This window comes from Stegostoma tigrinum, chromosome 7 (genome assembly GCF_030684315.1).
Source record: "Stegostoma tigrinum isolate sSteTig4 chromosome 7, sSteTig4.hap1, whole genome shotgun sequence".
NCBI lineage: Eukaryota > Metazoa > Chordata > Chondrichthyes > Orectolobiformes > Stegostomatidae > Stegostoma > Stegostoma tigrinum.
This window is the reverse complement of record NC_081360.1, coordinates 9324198-9343072: the sequence shown is the minus strand read 5'-3', so window position 1 is coordinate 9343072 and position 18875 is coordinate 9324198. Positions and strand designations below refer to the sequence as shown.

At 44.8% G+C, this 18875-nt stretch overlaps 1 protein-coding gene across 6 annotated transcripts in view; it reads left to right on the top strand.

Moving 5' to 3' along the window:
- Window positions 1–18875, top strand: part of LOC125454104 (receptor tyrosine-protein kinase erbB-4-like) — an 873837-nt gene that overhangs the window by 441210 nt on the left and 413752 nt on the right. For all 6 annotated transcript variants that reach the window (XM_048534471.2, XM_048534470.2, XM_048534469.2 and 3 more), the window contains exon 3: window positions 376–562. In XM_048534471.2, the coding sequence (XP_048390428.1) occupies window positions 376–562 (187 nt within the window). The remainder of the gene's footprint in view (window positions 1–375; window positions 563–18875) is intronic.

The following is an 18875-nucleotide window of genomic DNA, read 5'->3' as shown; positions in this document are numbered from 1 at the left end:
AGAGGAGCAGGAAAGCTGACATTTCCGGTCTCGACCCTTCTTCAGAAACCAGTTGAATCCAGTTCTATATGGTTCCGCTGAGACAGCAAATAAATTTTACAAGAAAGATCTTCATTCATTTCACCTTCTCAAATTCCATGCCCCTTCTGCAGGGTACTTTATACCACTTAGCCTGACGACAATCAAATGTACTTTGTGCTTTTGAGGTTGGGACTGTGTTTTACTTTTCATGGTGTGAGGCCGGCTGAATCTCAGTGTACTTTCTCTCTTTATAGCCCATTACTGCTTCAACTGAGCTTATAGTTGCAAAGATTGGAGGTTTTGATTGCTGCTTTTCTGACTTCACCTCTCTGTGTGTTCTGTTTAAACCTCCAGTCCATTCGAGAAGTCACAGGATATATCCTTGCAGCCCTGAACCAGTTTGAGTATCTGCCTTTGGAAAATCTAAGAATTATTCGTGGCACAAAGTTGTATGAAGAACGATACGCACTCACGATCCTGCTTAACTACAAGAAAGATGGGGCCTTTGGATTGAGGCAATTGGGTTTGCAAAACATGACAGGTAAGACCCATTGATTTACAGAGAGCATGAACAATGAGCTCCTTTTAGCTTGACACTAACTGCATAAATTGAATTCACGTTTAGAATAAACCTGACCAGCTTTTCATTCCTGTAATAAAGAAAGTTTCAGCCGGAATAGATTACAAAGGTAAGAAAATGAAGCTAACCTGTTATAAAACACTGGCTAAGATTCCATTAGTGTTATGTCAAGTTTTGTGCACACACATCAGGGAAAGTAGAGAAGGACTTATTGGAATGCTACCAGAAATATGGGACTTCAGTTTCATGAACTAGTGAATCCTGATTGTTCTCTTCAGAGCAGAGATGTTTGATGAGAGATTTGACATGCTCAAAACAATGGAACATTTTTGTCAGAACAAACATGAACAAGTTGGTCTTCTGCTGGCAGAGCAATGTGACTGAAAGCTCTTGTCTTCAGTAGGATTGACTCCAGCCAAAGATATTTATCGTGCTGTTCTTCAAGGTGGCAGATCAAACAGCGATTTTCCTAATAACCTAGAAAACATTGTTTGAATGGCTGATAGGAACAGATTCAGTTGTTCTTTTACAAAGGGAATTGGATGGATCTTTGCAAAAGAGTAAAAGGAATTGCAAGGCTGGGCAGAAAGAGCATGGGAATGGGACAAATTGATTATTCCTTTCAAAGAACTGACAGAACCGATGGGCTGAAAGACCTCCTTCTACGGAAAAAACAGGCTGTGAAACAAAACATATAATAGTGGGAAAACAGAGCTGGCTGATTGATATTCCAAAGGGAATGATTGTCGAAAATTTTGACAGGGTTGCACCATTAGTATTCATTTATTGTGGTATGACAATGAAGAGCCTGTCTGAGATATTATCCCAGTATATGGCACATAATGGCTGGATGTGAGGGTCTGGCTGGAGCAGAGAACTTTACAAACTAAATAAACACACTTTGTTGTTTTTGTGAGGAGTTCTCAAATTCATCACTGGAAGAGAACGATTTTTCTAAATTTGCTAATGACAAAGATTCGTGGCATAGGATCAATGTAAGTAGGAGTGTAAAGTGATGAAGAAGTATTGATAGATTAAGAATGGGTAAAATTGTGGGAGATGGATTTCATGGGCGTGAAGCCATCGATTTTGAACTGCAAAAGTGTAGTTCTGAATAATTAATTTTTGGATGGTTAAAAGCTAGAAAGAGTGGAAATTCAAAGAAACTTACTGGGAACGCATGTACATAGACCATTCAGATGTTGCAGTCATTTGTAAAAAATATTAAAATATCAAATGGAATGTTAATTTTTCCAAATAAAGGGTTAGAATATAAAAAGAGGGGAAATTTTACGACATCGAACTGCTGGTTAGACCGAGATCTGCAGCACATTGAATAGTAATGTGAAATGCACTTTAGAAAAGCTTTGGAAAGAATGCACTCTAGATCCACCAGAGAGTCACAAGGACTTCGAGAATTACCTTGAGAGCAATGGTGACGTAAATTAGACTTGTACTCTCAAGAATATTGAAGGCTGCGGAGTGAGCCGATCAATGATTTTGGGGTTTCGAAAAAAAATTGACAGCATAAATGGGGATAGTTTATTTTCAGTGGTGACGGAGGCTAGAGCAAGAGGACTTATCTTGGAATCAGAGGCAGGCCATTTAGAGGTGAAGTTTAAGATCATATGAATTAGGAGCAGCCTTTCAGCCGTTTGAACCTGCTCTGCCATTTTGTATGATCATGGCTTATCTCATCACAGCCCCAAAGCCATTTCCCCACCTGCTCCCTGTAACATTTTAACCTGTGGTTAATTAAAAAAATCTATCTCCTCCATAAATTTACACACTGTCCTGGCATCCACTATACTCTGTGGTACTGAACTCCACAAACTTATAGCCCTTTGAGAGAAGTATTTTCTTCTCATCTCTGTTTTAAATCTGCCATCCGTTATCCTAAAACTATGACCTCTCGTCCCAGATTGCCTCAAAAGGCAAAACATCCGCCCTGCCTGTACTTTATCAATCCCTTTTAAAGGGTGGTGTATTTACATATCATCTAGTCCACTTAGGCCTTCCAATTCAATAAGATTGTGGCTAGAATTTTTTTTAAAAATCCCGACAGTGTGGAACAGGCCCTTCAGCCCAACAAGTCCACACGGACCCTTGGAGCATCCCACCCAGACTCATCCCCCTATAACCCACAAACCCCTGAACACTATGTGCAATTTAATCTGGACAATCCACCTAGCCTGCACATCTTTGGACTGTGGGAGGAAACCCACGTAGACACAGGGAGAATGTGCAACCTCCACACAGGCAGTCTTCTGAGGATGGAATCAAACCTGGGTCCCTGCTGCTATGAGGCAGCAGTGCTAACCACTGCGTCACCATGCTCCTAATTTGATTATTCCACATTCCTGCCTATCCCAATAATCTTGAACCTCCTTGCATTCTGAGATTCTAACTACTTCTGCCTTAAAACCATTCAACATATAATTTGGGAGAATGTGAATTTGTACACTTTAGCAGAAAGAATAGAAAAGGAGCAAATCATTTAAATGAAGATGTATTGCAGAACTCTGTGGTATAGAGGGATCTGGCTGTCATAACACATAGAATCATTAGAATCCCTACAGTGTGGAAGCAGACCACTTGGCCTATCAAGTTCACGCTGACCCTCCAAAAAGTATCCCACTCAATCCCTGTAACCCTGCATATTCCCATGGCTAACCCACCTAACCTTCATATTGCTGGACACGACAGGCAATTTAATATGGCCAGTCTATGTAGTCTGCACGTCCTTGGAGTGTGGGAGAAAACCCAAGCAGAGAATGTACAAACTCCACACAGCCAGTTGCCCAAGAGTGGAATTTAACCCGGGTCCCTGGTGCTGTGAAGCAGCAGTGTGAACCACTGAGTCACCATGCGACCCCAGAAGCAATCTCAAAAGATTACTCTGCAGGTGGAGCAAGTGATAACAAGTGGGATGTGGTCATTTATTGCAAAGGATGTGGTATATAATGATCGAGATGTATAGCATTTGTGGGACCACACATGAAGTACAGTGTACTGTTTGATCTCCTTTAATAAAAGATATCAAAGCATTAGAATCCATTCAAGGAAGTTTTACTATAATGTGGGATAGAGGGCTGGGTGGTTATATTATGAGGAAATGTTATGAGGATGGATCTGTATCCATTGAAGTTTGAAGAAAAAGAGATTTTACTGAGCCACCTCAGATCCTGAAATACGAATGCTAAAAGGAAACTTGCCCTTGTGGAAGAGACTAGAACTAGGAGGTACAGTTTAAAAATAAGGGTTTTCCCTTGTCACACAGCTCAGATGGAATAGTTTTTCAAAGGGCTGTGTGCATAAGTCTTTGGAACTTACTTTCTTCGAGAATGATAGACTTGAAGTCATTGAATATTTTTAAGGTAGAGGTAAATAAGCTCTGACTTCCTTTTTAGTTGAGAATCAACCGGGAAAGGCAAAATGCGGAATTGAGGCTGCAATCAGCTGAATGGAAGAGCAGGCTTGAGGGCCCAGTTCGCCTTTTCTTGCACCTAGTTTGCAAGTTCATCACTTTGCACCATGCTTGTGTAATGGCTAATGGTCATTCTCATTTATTTCTATCTGTGCTGTCAGTTCATCCATCTGAATGCTACATGTGTTCAGACAATGAGCCTTTAATTCTGTGTTTTGTCATTTTCCCTGATCCTGCCCTTACTTGCTCTCATATTTTTGTAAATTAATCTCTTCTTGTTGCACACTGGTTATCACTGCCCGCACCATTACTTTGCAATATTGCCTTGATATTTGGAAATGCAGTTTTGCACAAAAGCTGGTAGAACTGCAAAACTCGCTCTCACACAAAGCTATGCAAGCTCAAGTAATAATTTAAATTCTAAGACAGACAAACTTTTACAAGATGAGGGAATATAAAGCCAAGGTTAGAACTGCATCGAACGTTGAAGCTGGCTTGAGAGGCGGAATGGTGTACTCCTGCTCCTATGTTTCTGTCTCTTAGTTACACAAAGCAAAACACTGAGAGCTTGAGATTGTAAGATGAAAATATGTACTTTAATGCTCTGTTTTGGATTTAATTTCCTCTATGTTGTTATTTTATCATTCATTTAAGTGAATTAACATTTCCAGTTAAAATACCACACAAAAGACACATTGCAAAGTAATAAAACCTTTGCAAATGAATGCTAACACAATACTAGTCAAATTTATAGAAACAAGCAGTTGAAAGGGTTAATTGCACAGGTGAGGCTTATATTTCCTTGACTGTGTAAATTTGAGGCAGGATCTAATTGATGTGATTCGAATGATTCAGGAAGTAAATAGAGTAGATCCAAAGGAGCTTGTACTTGGTGAGGCTGTTCATTGAATCATAGAATCCCTACAGAGTGGAAGCGGGCCATTCAACTCAACAAGTCCACACCAAACCTCTGAAGAGCATCCAGACGCAAGCCCTGTGACCCTGCATTTCCCATGGCTAATCCACCTAGCCTGCACATCCCTAGTCACTGAGCAGTTTAGCATGGCCAATCCACCTAAACTGCACATTGCTGAACTGTGTCTTGAGAGTTACCTTGACAGTAATAGTGACTCAAATTAGACTTGTGTTCTCCAGAGTACTGAAGACTCAGGAATGACCTGATCAATGATTTTGAACTTTTGAAAAAATTGTCAGTGTAAATGGGGACACCTTATTTTCAGTGGTGATGGAGGCTAGAACAGGAGAGCTTACTTAGAATCAGAGGCAGGCCATTTAAAGGTGAAATTTAAGAGCATACGAATTAGGAAAACCACAGCACCTGGAAAAAACCCACACAGACACAGGGAGAATGTGTAAGTTCCACACTGACAGTCAAGGCTGGAATTGAACCTCGGTCTCTGGTGCTGTGAGGCAGCAGTACTAACGACTGAGCCGTCATGCCACATTTATTAGGCCTATATTAGACCTCCACTGTACAGGAATAAAATTCTGTTGAAATTCTTCACCATCTTATGATAATGAGACCTACTGCAGTGTTACAAGGACATTAGCAAAACACAAAAATCCGACCCGCATTTTTACTGCTTCCAGTAAAACTGCTGGGAAAATTCAATGGGAGGAACCTGATTTACATTGAGAAGGTTGGCAGATGCGCCAATAGATAAAGTTAATGGAACAATATCTTTCAATGGAGGGCAGAATCTAGGTCAGACTTGGTGTCAAAAAGGGAGACACAGTCGAGGCTTTACAATTTCAAAAATCAATTTCAGGACTTTTCACAACCACGTAGCCCTTGCAGATAGAGGAGTACACTTTATCCAATTGGGGGAAAGGCTACAACTTGAACGGTTTCATCAACTCAGCTTTGGAATGAAGGAATAGGAGAACTCTTTGCTTCTTTTAAATAAAATAGGGAACTGTGGATGCTGGAAATCTGAAACAAAATACAGAAATTGCCAGGAAAAATCTCAGTGGGTCTGGCTGCTCCCATGGAGAGAAAGCAAAGTTAACATTTTGAGTACAGTGACCCTTCAGAACTGTGCTGACAGTCACTGAACTCGAAATGTTCACTCTGTTTTCTTTCTGCATAGATGCTGTCAGACCTGCTTGAGTTTCTCCAGTGATTTCTGTTTCTTTGTGGTTACCTTGTTTGGTGTCTACCTGATAGAGATCTGAATCAGGGAGGAGAGATCAAAATGGTTAGCAGCACTGAACAATGTACAATTCATAAGGGAACTGGAAGTTGGTGAAAGAATCAACTGAGCATGTTTGAAGTTGCTTGTTTCCTGGAATCTCAGTCAGTGACTCCCTGAGCTTGTCAAGGACACATTATGCACACAGCATCTATTGTTTTATACATGTACTCTGACTTCAATCGTTGATCCATTGAGTCGGATTGAGTTACTACAGGTGTTTTGCTTGTTAGTTTCTTCAATCAGTTAATCCTATTTGAGGTTATTGTTTCACTGGAAGCCAAGAATATAGAGCCAAAGTTCAGAAAGGGAAATTAATGAATAACAGGTTTAGAACTGGTACACCAGGAAGGATTTTTTTAAGAACCAAAAGAACTGCGGATGTTGCAAATCAGGACAAAAACAAAGTTACTGGAAAAGCTCAGCAGGCCTGGCAGCATCTGTGGAGAAGAAAAAAGAGGTAGTGTTTCAGGTCCGGTTCTGAGGAAGGGTCACCAGACACGAAGCGTTAACTCTTTTTTGCTCCTCCACAGACGTTGCCAGACCTGCTGAGGATTTTTTTTTGCCTGAAAGTTTGCTGAATCTTCAAAACATCCCATCAGGCAGCATAGTTGGGAGAATAGAAAACATACCTTGTGCAGTGCTGGGAGAGTATAAGTATCAGGAACGATTTAGATGAGCCAAATGGTCTCATTCCTGACTTACTGTATACCGTGATGGTATCATTTAGGAGAGGGCTGAAGATTTGCCAGCAGCTTCAGTAGATGAGGTAGCAACATGGTACAGTTCTGGTGATGTCACAGCTGAGTCATGGAGGACAAGTGGCTCTTTCCCCATTAAAATGTAGTTGTTCACCTCTGACCTCAAGCTTGATAAGATACTTAAAGTGGTAACCTTTGTGGTACCTGAGTTTGAGCATTGGAATTGTTGGCCTCAAAAGTTACTCCTTTGCAACTCTTCATTTGAACCAGGCAATAAGCAAAAACTAAGTGTGTTTAAAAATGTCCTTTTAGGAACACAGGATCAGGAGTAGGCCGCTCAGCTCCTCAAGCATGTTCTGTTATTATATAAAGCACAGCTGATTTGTGGCCTAACTCCCTGTGCCTGCCTTCCCTCAAATCCCTTAATACTGTTGCTTAGCAAAAAAATCATTTATGTCAAATTTAAAATTAACAACTGATTCAAGATCAACTGCCATTTGTGGGAGACAGTTCCCATCATCGACTTTCATATGTGTGTAAAAGTACTTCTTAGCATCTATCCTGAACAATCTGACCCTAATTCTCAGACTATGCTCCCGAGTCTAGTGGAAATAGTTTAGCTTTACCTACTGTGTCCTTTCCTGTTAATACCTTTGATAACATCTGTAAGACAAATGAACATGGAGTCAAAGGCAAGTGAACTTGTGTCATAATAACTCCTCAATGTTTATCTGGAATTACATACTGCGTCCTGTTGAATGTTATGTTCAATAAAGACCTGCTTGTTCAAGGGTGTAATATCGGATGCTTCAACAAATAGGTATACACATTAACTATTAAAGAGTAGAAGTGAGGAATACAACAATCATCATTGTGCGGTTAATATGAGATCTGCACCGTGGGAGAGATCGAAGTTAGTTCACAAATCCTTTGCGTATGTGAACCAGTCCCAGTAGTCCCACACCTTGAGCACAATCCTTGAAGTTGGGTGTGAAATACGTCTTCATTGATCAAATTCTCATCTCTGAGTTAGAAAGGCGTGGGTTTGTAGTCCTACTCCAGAAACCTGAGCAAAAGTCTGGGCAGACATTTCAGGGCAGTACTGAGGGAGCCTGGCACTGTCAGAAGTTCTGCCTTCTGGGTGACAAGTTAATGAGAGAATCCTACTACCTGCCCTCTCAGATGCATATAAAAGATGGTGCGACATAGTTTTGAAAAAGGGTGGGGGAGTTCTTTGTGGTGTCCTGGGCTAAATAAATATCACTCGTCAGGCATTGCTAAAACAGGCAATTTGGTCAGTATTGTGTTTGATTTGATTTGATTTGGTTGATTGTAGTCATGTACCTAAATACAGTGAAAAGCTTTGTTTTGTGAGCAGGACAGGCAGATCATAGCAAAGAAGGACATGCAGATTGTAGAGTGCTTGGTCAGAAGGCATATACAAGGTTACGGCTGTAGAGGAGATGCACAGAGCAAGATCAACATTATTTGAAGTTAAAGAGGTTCATTCAGCAGTCTAATAACAGCAGGGAAGAAGCTATTCTTGAACCCTTCGGTGCTTATGTTCAAGCTTCTGTATCATCTGCCTAACGGCAGAGGTTGGAAGAGAGATTTACTGGGGTGGGAGGGGTCTTTGATGACATTGGCAGCCTTTCTACAACAATGAGAAGTCTAAATAGAATCCATGGATGGGAGATAATAAAATGTGAGGCTGGATGAACACAGCAGGCCAAGCAGCATCTCAGGAGCACAAAAGCTGACGTTTCGGGCCTAGACCCTTCATCAGAGAGGGGGATGGGGGGAGGGAACTGGAATAAATAGGGAGAGAGGGGGAGGCGGACCGAAGATGGAGAGTAAAGAAGATAGGTGGAGAGGGTGTAGGTGGGGAGGTAGGGAGGGGATAGGTCAGTCCAGGGAAGACGGACAGGTCAAGGAGGTGGGATGAGGTTAGTAGGTAGCTGGGGGTGCGGCTTGGGGTGGGAGGAAGGGATGGGTGAGAGGAAGAACCGGTTAGGGAGGCAGAGACAGGTTGGACTGGTTTTGGGATGCAGTGGGTGGGGGGGAAGAGCTGGGCTGGTTGTGTGGTGCAGTGGGGGGAGGGGATGAACTGGGCTGGTTTAGGGATGCAGTAGGGGAAGGGGAGATTTTGAAACTGGTGAAGTCCACATTGATACCATTAGGCTGCAGGGTTCCCAGGCGGAATATGAGTTGCTGTTCCTGCAACCTTCGGGTGGCATCATTGTGGCAGTGCAGGAGGCCCATGATGGACATGTCATCAAGAGAATGGGAGGGGGAGTGGAAATGGTTTGCGACTGGGAGGTGCAGTTGTTTGTTGCGAACTGAGCGGAGGTGTTCTGCAAAGCGGTCCCCAAGCCTCCGCTTGGTTTCCCCAATGTAGAGAAAGCCGCACCGGGTACAGTGGATGCAGTATACCACATTGGCAGATGTGCAGGTGAACCTCTGCTTAATGTGGAATGTCATCTTGGGGCCTGGGATGGGGGTGAGGGAGGAGGTGTGGGGACAAGTGTAGCATTTCCTGCGGTTGCAGGGGAAGGTGCCGGGTGTGGTGGGGTTGGAGGGCAGTGTGGAGCGAACAAGGGAGTCACGGAGAGAGTGGTCTCTCCGGAAAGCAGACAGGGGTGGGGATGGAAAAATGTCTTGGGTGGTGGGGTCGGATTGTAAATGGTGGAAGTGTCGGAGGATAATGCGTTGTATCCGGAGGTTGGTAGGGTGGTGTGTGAGAACGAGGGGGATCCTCTTGGGGCGGTTGTGGCGGGGGCGGGGTGTGAGGGATGTGTCGCGGGAAATGCGGGAGACGCGGTCAAGGGCGTTCTCAATCACCGTGGGGGGGAAGTTGCGGTCCTTAAAGAACTTGGACATCTGGGATGTGCGGGAGTGGAATGTCTTATCGTGGGAGCAGATGCGGCGGAGGCGGAGGAATTGGCAATAGGGGATGGAATTTTTGCAGGAGGGTGGGTGGGAGGAGGTGTATTCTAGGTAGCTGTGGGAGTCGGTGGGCTTGAAATGGACATCAGTTACAAGCTGGTTGCCTGAGATGGAGACTGAGAGGTCCAGGAAGGTGAGGGATGTGCTGGAGATGGCCCAGGTGAACTGAAGGTTGGGGTGGAAGGTGTTGGTGAAGTGGATGAACTGTTCGAGCTCCTCTGGGGAGCAAGAGGCGGCGCCGATACAGTCATCAATGTACCGGAGGAAGAGGTGGGGTTTGGGGCCTGTGTAGGTGCTGTATCGGCGCCGCCTCTTGCTCCCCAGAGGAGCTCGAACAGTTCATCCACTTCACCAACACCTTCCACCCCAACCTTCAGTTCACCTGGGCCATCTCCAGCACATCCCTCACCTTCCTGGACCTCTCAGTCTCCATCTCAGGCAACCAGCTTGTAACTGACGTCCATTTCAAGCCCACCGACTCCCACAGCTACCTAGAATACACCTCCTCCCACCCACCCTCCTGCAAAAATTCCATCCCCTATTGCCAATTCCTCCGCCTCCGCCGCATCTGCTCCCACGATAAGACATTCCACTCCCGCACATCCCAGATGTCCAAGTTCTTTAAGGACCGCAACTTCCCCCCCACGGTGATTGAGAACGCCCTTGACCGCGTCTCCCGCATTTCCCGCGACACATCCCTCACACCCCGCCCCCGCCACAACCGCCCCAAGAGGATCCCCCTCGTTCTCACACACCACCCTACCAACCTCCGGATACAACGCATTATCCTCCGACACTTCCGCCATTTACAATCCGACCCCACCACCCAAGACATTTTTCCATCCCCACCCCTGTCTGCTTTCCGGAGAGACCACTCTCTCCGTGACTCCCTTGTTCGCTCCACACTGCCCTCCAACCCCACCACACCCGGCACCTTCCCCTGCAACCGCAGGAAATGCTACACTTGTCCCCACACCTCCTCCCTCACCCCCATCCCAGGCCCCAAGATGACATTTTAACCTCTCCCATGGATGGGAGTTTGGCTTCCGTGATGGTGTGGGCTAGTTCCTTGTGGTTGTGGGCAGAGCAGTTTCTGTACCAGGGCCTTATGTACCCAGATAGAATGCTTTCTATGATGCATCTGTTGTAGTTGCAGTTTACAGGAATTTGCTGTGTGCAGGTTCACTGTATCTACGTTTCAAAAGTGCCCCACTGGCTGTAAAATAGGCTTTGAGATGTCCTAAAGTGGGGCAACATCCCATATACACGTGAGTCCTTCCTTCATTTGGTAAAAGTAGATTTGTGCAGAAGCTGAAAGTTATACTTGACATTCACATAAACCAGTGCTTGAGAGATACACAGGGCGTGTCTGAAAGATTTTTACTCTTGCACATCCTCTTCAGTTATTCTCAACTGCCAAACTCTTGTTAAACTGCGATAATCTGTGTGCAGGCAAAACAAAAATGTCACCCTGACATTTCAATTAAGAAAATCATTCAGAGGAGTAAATTATCTGCTCGGGTCGTCTTGCAAGGACTGTGAAATATGAATTCCTGAACGAAAAGCTGAAACGTACAGGTTCACTACACCCAGCAATAAAGGAGAGGGTGATTTAGAAATTTGATTATGATCCAGTGAGAAGATGCAGTTGCCTCCTGCAAGGAACTTGGATGTGCCCCAGTTGAAAGTAAACAATGGTCCTTTGTTTCAGAATCCAACGCATTAGGGAAGGAAGCTGCTGTAGGTTCTAATAGCTCTTCAAGTACCTAGTGGCGTCTTCCAGCTGTGGTTTGCAGTTTGCACAATGTTAAAGTTTCTTTTCTCTCCCTGCCTCACCCACCCATTCGGTGTCAGCTCAGCTGAGCGTAGCATTTTCAATTCTGATTCGGAGGAATGAGTACTCAGAACCAGCTGTAAAACCTGGGCCCCCACTTAAGGCACATACCCCAGGGAGCACTGGGGAATGCCAGCTAAACTATTGGAAGGTCTTTTATTCTAATCGGCCATTAAACCAAGCAGGTATTGTGGGTTGAGTGGCATGGCAGACTAGTTCCGGTGCGTCAGTCAACATTTCGTCCTCAACTAGGAATACAAGGAACAGTGTTAACTGGCCATTTGACCACCTGTATCTGGTGTGACATCGCTATTCACTGTTAGTTCTATTCCCGAGATTTTGAGCACATAATCCATGCTGACACTCCCAGTCCAGAATCGAGGGAGTGCTGCACTGCCAGAGATGCTGCCCCTCAGATGAGACATTAAATTGACTGCCCCTCACATGAATAAGAAAGATCCTCTGGCATTAGTTCGAACAAGAATAGAGGAATGCTCTTTACCCAGGCCAATACTAATCACAGATCCAACATCATTACATGCTAACTGTCTTAATATTGGCATTGTCATTCCCAGTTCAATCCCCAGCTCTATTGAATTAATTGATTATGTTAGGTCAATTTTCGGCAGCTGATTTTAGTAGTACTCGAAGAGGGAGAGGAACATTGGTTTTCTCTGCTGACTGTTATGCAGTAACCTCAGTCACCTCAGTCTCAGTGTTTAGTTTATATGTAAATAGTCAGATGCAGTCAGAAACTTAGGCAGCAATGCTCTTTCAACTGTCAGTTAGCATTTGAAGGGCAAAATATTAGAAGGGAGGCGATGGCTTAGTGGTTATATCACTAGACTGTTAATGTTCTGGGGAACCGGGATAAAATCCCACCACGGCAGATGGTGGAATTTGTATTCAAAAAAGAATCTGTGAATTAAGGGTCCAACAATGACTATGAATCTACTGTCAATTGTCAGAAAAAGCCATCTAGTCCACAAATGTCCTTTAGGGAAGGAAATGGCCATCCTTCCTGGTCTGGTCTCCATGTGACTTCAGACCCACAGCAATGTGGTTGACTCTTTACTGCCCTCTGGGTAATTAGGGATGGGCAATAAATGCCGATCTCGCCAGTGACGCCCTCGTCATATGAATGAATAAAACCCAGTGATTGATGGTGGGGCCAGAGGGGGAATGGCCATTGTAATATAGGGCACTGGTGCCCAATTCTGTTCCTTAAGAAACGGCACCACTCATTATGTGGCAATCCTGTGGTGCTCTGAAGCTGTGAGATTTGCTTGATGTTCTAGCAACATGACTAACATTACTATTTGACTTGCTCCCCAGTCTGGACAAGTTCCCTAGTTTGTTTTGGTTCCAGACAGGATACTCAAAATTGTTAAACCGCCAGGAGAGGGGAGTTGAACTGACTATCGTTCTTTATTCATCCACCACCCTCTGTTAGTTGCCACAAGGTTAATTCCAAAGGGCTCCATTCTCTTGCAGAAATGTTTCCCCCAGATCCAAATCAACTTGCGTTTTAACAGAAGCCAATTTAACTTGGCTTTTTTTGAATTGAGAAAAAGAGCGAGTTTGTTAATTACTAAACAAGAAGAAAAAAAGCAATGCATTGGATTTACATTCAGAGTAGAAATAGAAGGTGAACCCACAAAGCTAAAAGTACAAAAAAAATCAGTCTTCAAAATGTTAATGAAGAGTAGAGAAGACAATATTGCAGCCTTTTCTGGATGGCCCAGATTGTGTTGATGTTGGGAGTTGAGCAGTTAGTCTCAAGATTTTTGGTATTTCAGCTTGGCGGAAGTTCTGTTTCCTTTAAACGGTTTCTGAATTCCACAATTCAGAGTGAGATGAGTCTTCCACTGTGTTTCACTTGCAGTGTGAAAGTGATTAAAATTGGGAACCCTGCAGCCTAATCAATGTGGACTTCACAAGTGTCAAAATCTGCCCTCCCCCTACCGCATCCCAAATCCACTGCAAGTGAAACACATAGCTCTCAAAGCTATGACCCTCTTAGCATTCTAATCCACACACTAGTGTGTGAAGCTAATAACACACACAAGCCGATATTATGAGATAACAAGGTGCAGAGCTGGATGAACACAACAGGCCAAGCACCATCAGAGGAGCAGGAAAGCTGACGTTTTGGGCCTAGACCTTTCTTCAGAAATGGGGGAGGAGAAGGGGTTTCTGAAATAAATAGGGAGAGAGGGGGAGGCGGATAGAAGATGGAAAGAGGAGAAGATAGTAGAGAGGAGACCGACAGATCAGAGGCGGGGGTAGAGCCAGTAAAGGTGAGTGTAAGTAGGGAGGTAGCGAGGAGATGGGTCAGTCCAGGGAGGACGGACAGGTCAAAGGGTTGGGATGAGCTTAGTAGGTAGGAGATGGGAGTGGGGCTTAAGGTGGGACGAGGGGATAGGAGGGAGGAGGGACGGGTTAGGGAGGCAGGGACGAGCTGGGCTGGATTTGGGATGCGGTAGGGGGAGGGCAGATTTTGACACTTGTGAAGTCCACATTGATTAGGCTGCAGGGTTCCCAAGCGGAATATGAGTTGCTGTTCCTGCAACCTTCGGGTGCATCATTGTGGCACTGCAGGAGGCCCAGGATGGACATGTTGTCTGAGGAGTGGGAGGGGGAGTTGAAATGGTTCGCGACTGGGAGGTACAGTTGTTTAGTGCAAGCCGAGTGTAGGTGTTCTGCAAAGTGGTCCCCAAACCTCCGCTTGGTTTCCCTGATGTAGAGGAAGCCACAACGGGAACAGCAGATGTAGTATACCACATTAGCAGATCTGCAGGTGAACATATGCTTGATGTGGAAAGTCCTCTTGGGACCTGGGATGGGTGGTGAGGGGGAGGTGTAGGAGCAGGTGTAGCACTTTCTGCGGTTGCAGGGGAAAGTGTCCGGTGTGGTGGGGCTGGAGGGGAGTGTGGAGGGGATAAAGGGAGTCATGGAGAGAGTGGTCCCTCTGGAAAGCAGGTAAGGGTAGGGAGGGAAAAATGTCTTTGGTGGTGGGGGCGGATTGCAGATAGCGGAAGTGTCGAAGGATGGTGCGTTGGAGGTTGGTGGAGTGGTACGTGAGGATGAGGAGGATTCTATTTTGGTTGTTATTGCGGGGAGCGGGTGTGAGAGATGAGTTGTGGGAAATGCAGGAGACACGGTCGGGGGCATTCTCGACCACTGCAGGGGTAAGTTGGGGTCCTTGAAAAATGAGGACATCTGAGATGTATGGCAGTGGAATGCCTCATCCTGGGAGCAGTACAGCGGAGATGAAGCAATTGGGAATAGGGGATGGCAATTTTGCAGGAAGGTGGGTGGGAGGAGATGTATTCCAGGTAGCTGTGGGAGTCAATGGGCTTGAAATAGATATGGGTTTCTAGGTGGTCGCCAGAGATGGAGACAGAGCAGTCCAGGAAGGAGAGAGTGGTATTAGAGATGGTCCAGGTAAACTTAGGGTTGGGGTGGAGGGTGTTGGTGAAGTGGATGAACTATTCGACCCCCTCAAGGGAGCATGGGGCAGTGCCGATAAAGTAATCAATGTAATGGAGGAAGAGGTGGGGTTTAGGGCCTGTGTAGCTATGGAAGAGGGTTTGTTCCATGTAACCTACAAAGAGGCAGGCATAGCTTTGACCCATGCAGGTACTCATGGCCACCCACTTTGTTGTTCGAAGTGGGAGGAATTGAAAGAGAAGTTGTCGAGGGTGAGGACGAGTTCGGCTTAGTGGATGAGGGTGTCAGTGGAGTGCACTGGTCATGCCTGCAGGACAGGAAGAAGCAGAGGGTCTTTAGGCCACCTGTATGGGGAATGCAGATATATAGAGACTGGATGTCCAAGGTAAAGATGAGGTGTTGGGAACCGAGGAATTGGAAGTTCTGGAGGAGGTGGAGCGCATGGGTGGTGTCATGGACATTGGTGGGGAGTTGCTGGACCAAGGGGGAGAAAATGGAGTTGAGATAGGTGGCAATAACTTTGGTGCGGCAGGAGCAGGCGGAGACAATGGGTTGACCAGGGCATTCAGGTTTATGGATTTTGGGAAGGAGATAGAAGCCGACGGTGTGGGATTGGGGAACGATGAGATTGGAGGCTGTGGGTAGGACGTTACCTGAGGTCATGAGGTTGTGGATGATTTGGGAGATGATGGTTTGATGGTCAGGGGTGGGGTTATGATCAAGGAGGCGGTAGGAGGAGGTGTCGGGGAGTTGGCGCCTGGCCTCGAGCTGATATTATGGTCAGTTTTCATCCTTTGTTTCATATTCCTGGAGGATAAAACAGACATGTCTGTAAGAGATGGCTTTCTGCTGAGAGGGTGAGTAACAAGCCCTCCTTTTGTTAAAGCTCTCCCTGTTTGAAGTTACCCTGACACTTTATATGTCTGACATTCCATGGGCTTCACACAGACTTTTACCAGATTTTCACTGAATTTTCATGCACAGTTGCATTTCTTTCTCTCTCTTTTTTCAAACAAAAACAGAATCTGGAATTGTAAGTAAATAATATCCATAAACACTTCAGGTTTAATCTGTGGTCATAACAGTAATTTAACCATAAGTCAGGAACATGCACCACCCTTTGGGAGTGTGGAGGTGATTTACTTGCAGAATTCCTAGCAGTCAGCTTGCTGTTATCAGCACTACGCCTCCTGTTCAGTTTCTGGTCAGTGGTAACCCTCAAGATGTTGATAATGGTGGTTTCAATGACACTTAATCACATTGCCATCAATGAGAGAGAGTTGGATTCTCTCTTGTTTGAGATGCCCATTGTCTGGTGATCATGTGGTGCAAATCCTGAACCTGAATGTTGTACATGTCTTGCTGCATATAGGCATGGGAGTGAGGAGTTGCAATTGCTACTGAGCAATTGTCAACAAACATTTACTTCTGATCTTATGATGGAGGGAGAGTTATTGACGAAGCACCTGCAAGTAGTTGGGTCTAGGACTGTACCCTGAGGAACTCTTGCAGGAATGTCCTGAAGTTGAGTTGATAGGCCTCCAAAAACCACAACCGTCTTCCTTTGTGCCAGATACGACTCCAACCAACAGACAATTTCCCTCAATTTCCATTGACTTCCATTTTCTCTATGCCTGACTCAGTGTCATGTGATCTTGATGTCAAGACCCATCACACTCTGGAATTCAGCTCTTTTGTCCATGCTTGAATCAATGTTGTAATGAGTTTAACAGCTAAGTGGTTATGGCAGAGCCGAAGCTGGGCGTCACTGAGCCTGGTATTGTTGAGGAAGTCCTGCTGTTGATGATGCGCTCAATCACTTTTCTACATCACAAAGGGCACCTGGGGATACATGTGCAAGAAACACAGAAAGCTAGCATGCAGTTGCAGCAGGTAATGAGGAAACTCACAGAATATTGGCCTCTGTTTCAAGGGGATTGGAGTAGAAGAGTAGAGTAGTCTTGATGCAACTGTATATCATGCTGGTAAGATCATATGTGGAGCACAGTTTTGGTTCTCTTATTTGAGGTAAGATTTTGTTTAATTGGAGGCAGATCAGAGATGGTTCACTAGAATGATCCCTGGAATGGAGGGATTGTCTTATAGACAAAGGCTAAACAGGTTGGGACTTTACTCACTAGAGTTTAGTAGAATGAGAGGTCATCTCATTAAAACATTGAGGATTCTTCAGGAGTTTGACAAGATAAATGCTGAGAGTATGTTTCCTCTCATGCCACACCAGAGAGCATAGTATCAGAATGATGTGGTGCCAATTTAAGATTGAGATAAGGAGAAATTTTTTTCTCTCAGTGGATTGTGAGTCTTTGGAACTCCTTGCCACAGAAAGCTGTGGGGGAAGACTCCTTGTGTATTTTTAAGGTTGAGATAGATATATTCTTGGTCAGTAGCAGCGTCAAGAGTTTTGGAAAACACCGGAAAGTGGACATGAGGAAGGTCAGATTAGCCATGATCCTATTGAATGGCGAAGCAGGCTTAGAGACAAAATGGCCCACTCCTTTTTCCTATTTCTTATGATTTTATAGTCTTATGACTGAGAGTAGGTAATTGGAATCTTTTGTCATGTGCTGATTTTTTTTGTACAAATTATATCTGGGGAATTTTCCACATTGCTGGGTAGATATTGGTGTTGTCACTGTACTGGGACAGCTTGGCTAGGGCACTGGATAGTTCTGGAGCAAAAGTTCTCCATACTAATACGAGAACATTGTCAGGACCCACGTTCATTGCAGTATCTGGTCCCTTTAGCCATTTACCAATCTCACGTGGAGTGAGTTGATCTCAAAAGGATGCTGAGCTATGCAACCATGCAGCTGCTTGAAGCCCTGCACATGCCAATTGGTATACCAACACATTAACTACTACAGAGGTCTGTGCATTTGGGGGGAAAAAAAACAGGAGAAGCATGGATGTTGAGATGGACCATTTACTTGCCTTTTCTGCCTGAATATGGATGTAAATGCTTTCCTATGTTTTACATTGATCTGCCAGGCTCCCCCATTTTCGAAAATAAGAATTTGTGTGGAGCCACCTCCTCCTGTTAGTTGTTTAATTCTGTACTAGCATTCACGCTGGATGTGGCTGGACTGCTGAGCATTGATCTGGTCTGTTAATTGTGAGAACTCTTCGTCTGAGTCAACCTGCTTCTTTTGTTTACATGTATACTGCCTGTATTGTAGCTTCCAAAAGTTGGTACCTCATTATTGAACTGGGCCACTGTGTTTCTGTCTGTCTGTTTGGGGGTATGATGTGACTGTTTGTGGTTGGCTGTGTGTGTGTGTGTAATTGTGTGTGTGTGTGTGTGTGTGTGTGTGTGTGTGTGTGTGTGTGTGTGTGTGTGTGTAATGTGACGTTGGATGCCTTCAAGGCAGAGATCAACAAATTCTTGATCTCAAAAGGAATCAAGGGCTACAGGGACAGTGCAGGGAAGTGGTGTTGAAATGCCCATCAGCCATGATTTAAATGGCGGAGTGGACTTGATGGGCCGAATGGCCTTACTTCCAATCCTATGTCTTATGGTCTTACGGTGTGTGTCTGTCTGGGTGCATGTTGTGACAGTATGGACAGTTTGTGAGACCACGGCTGTCTGTTTGCATGTGTAGTGTGACAGTGTGTGAGTGTGTGTATCTTTTGACAGCATCTTACAATATGCTACACTACAGATTGTAAAGAAGTCGAGCTT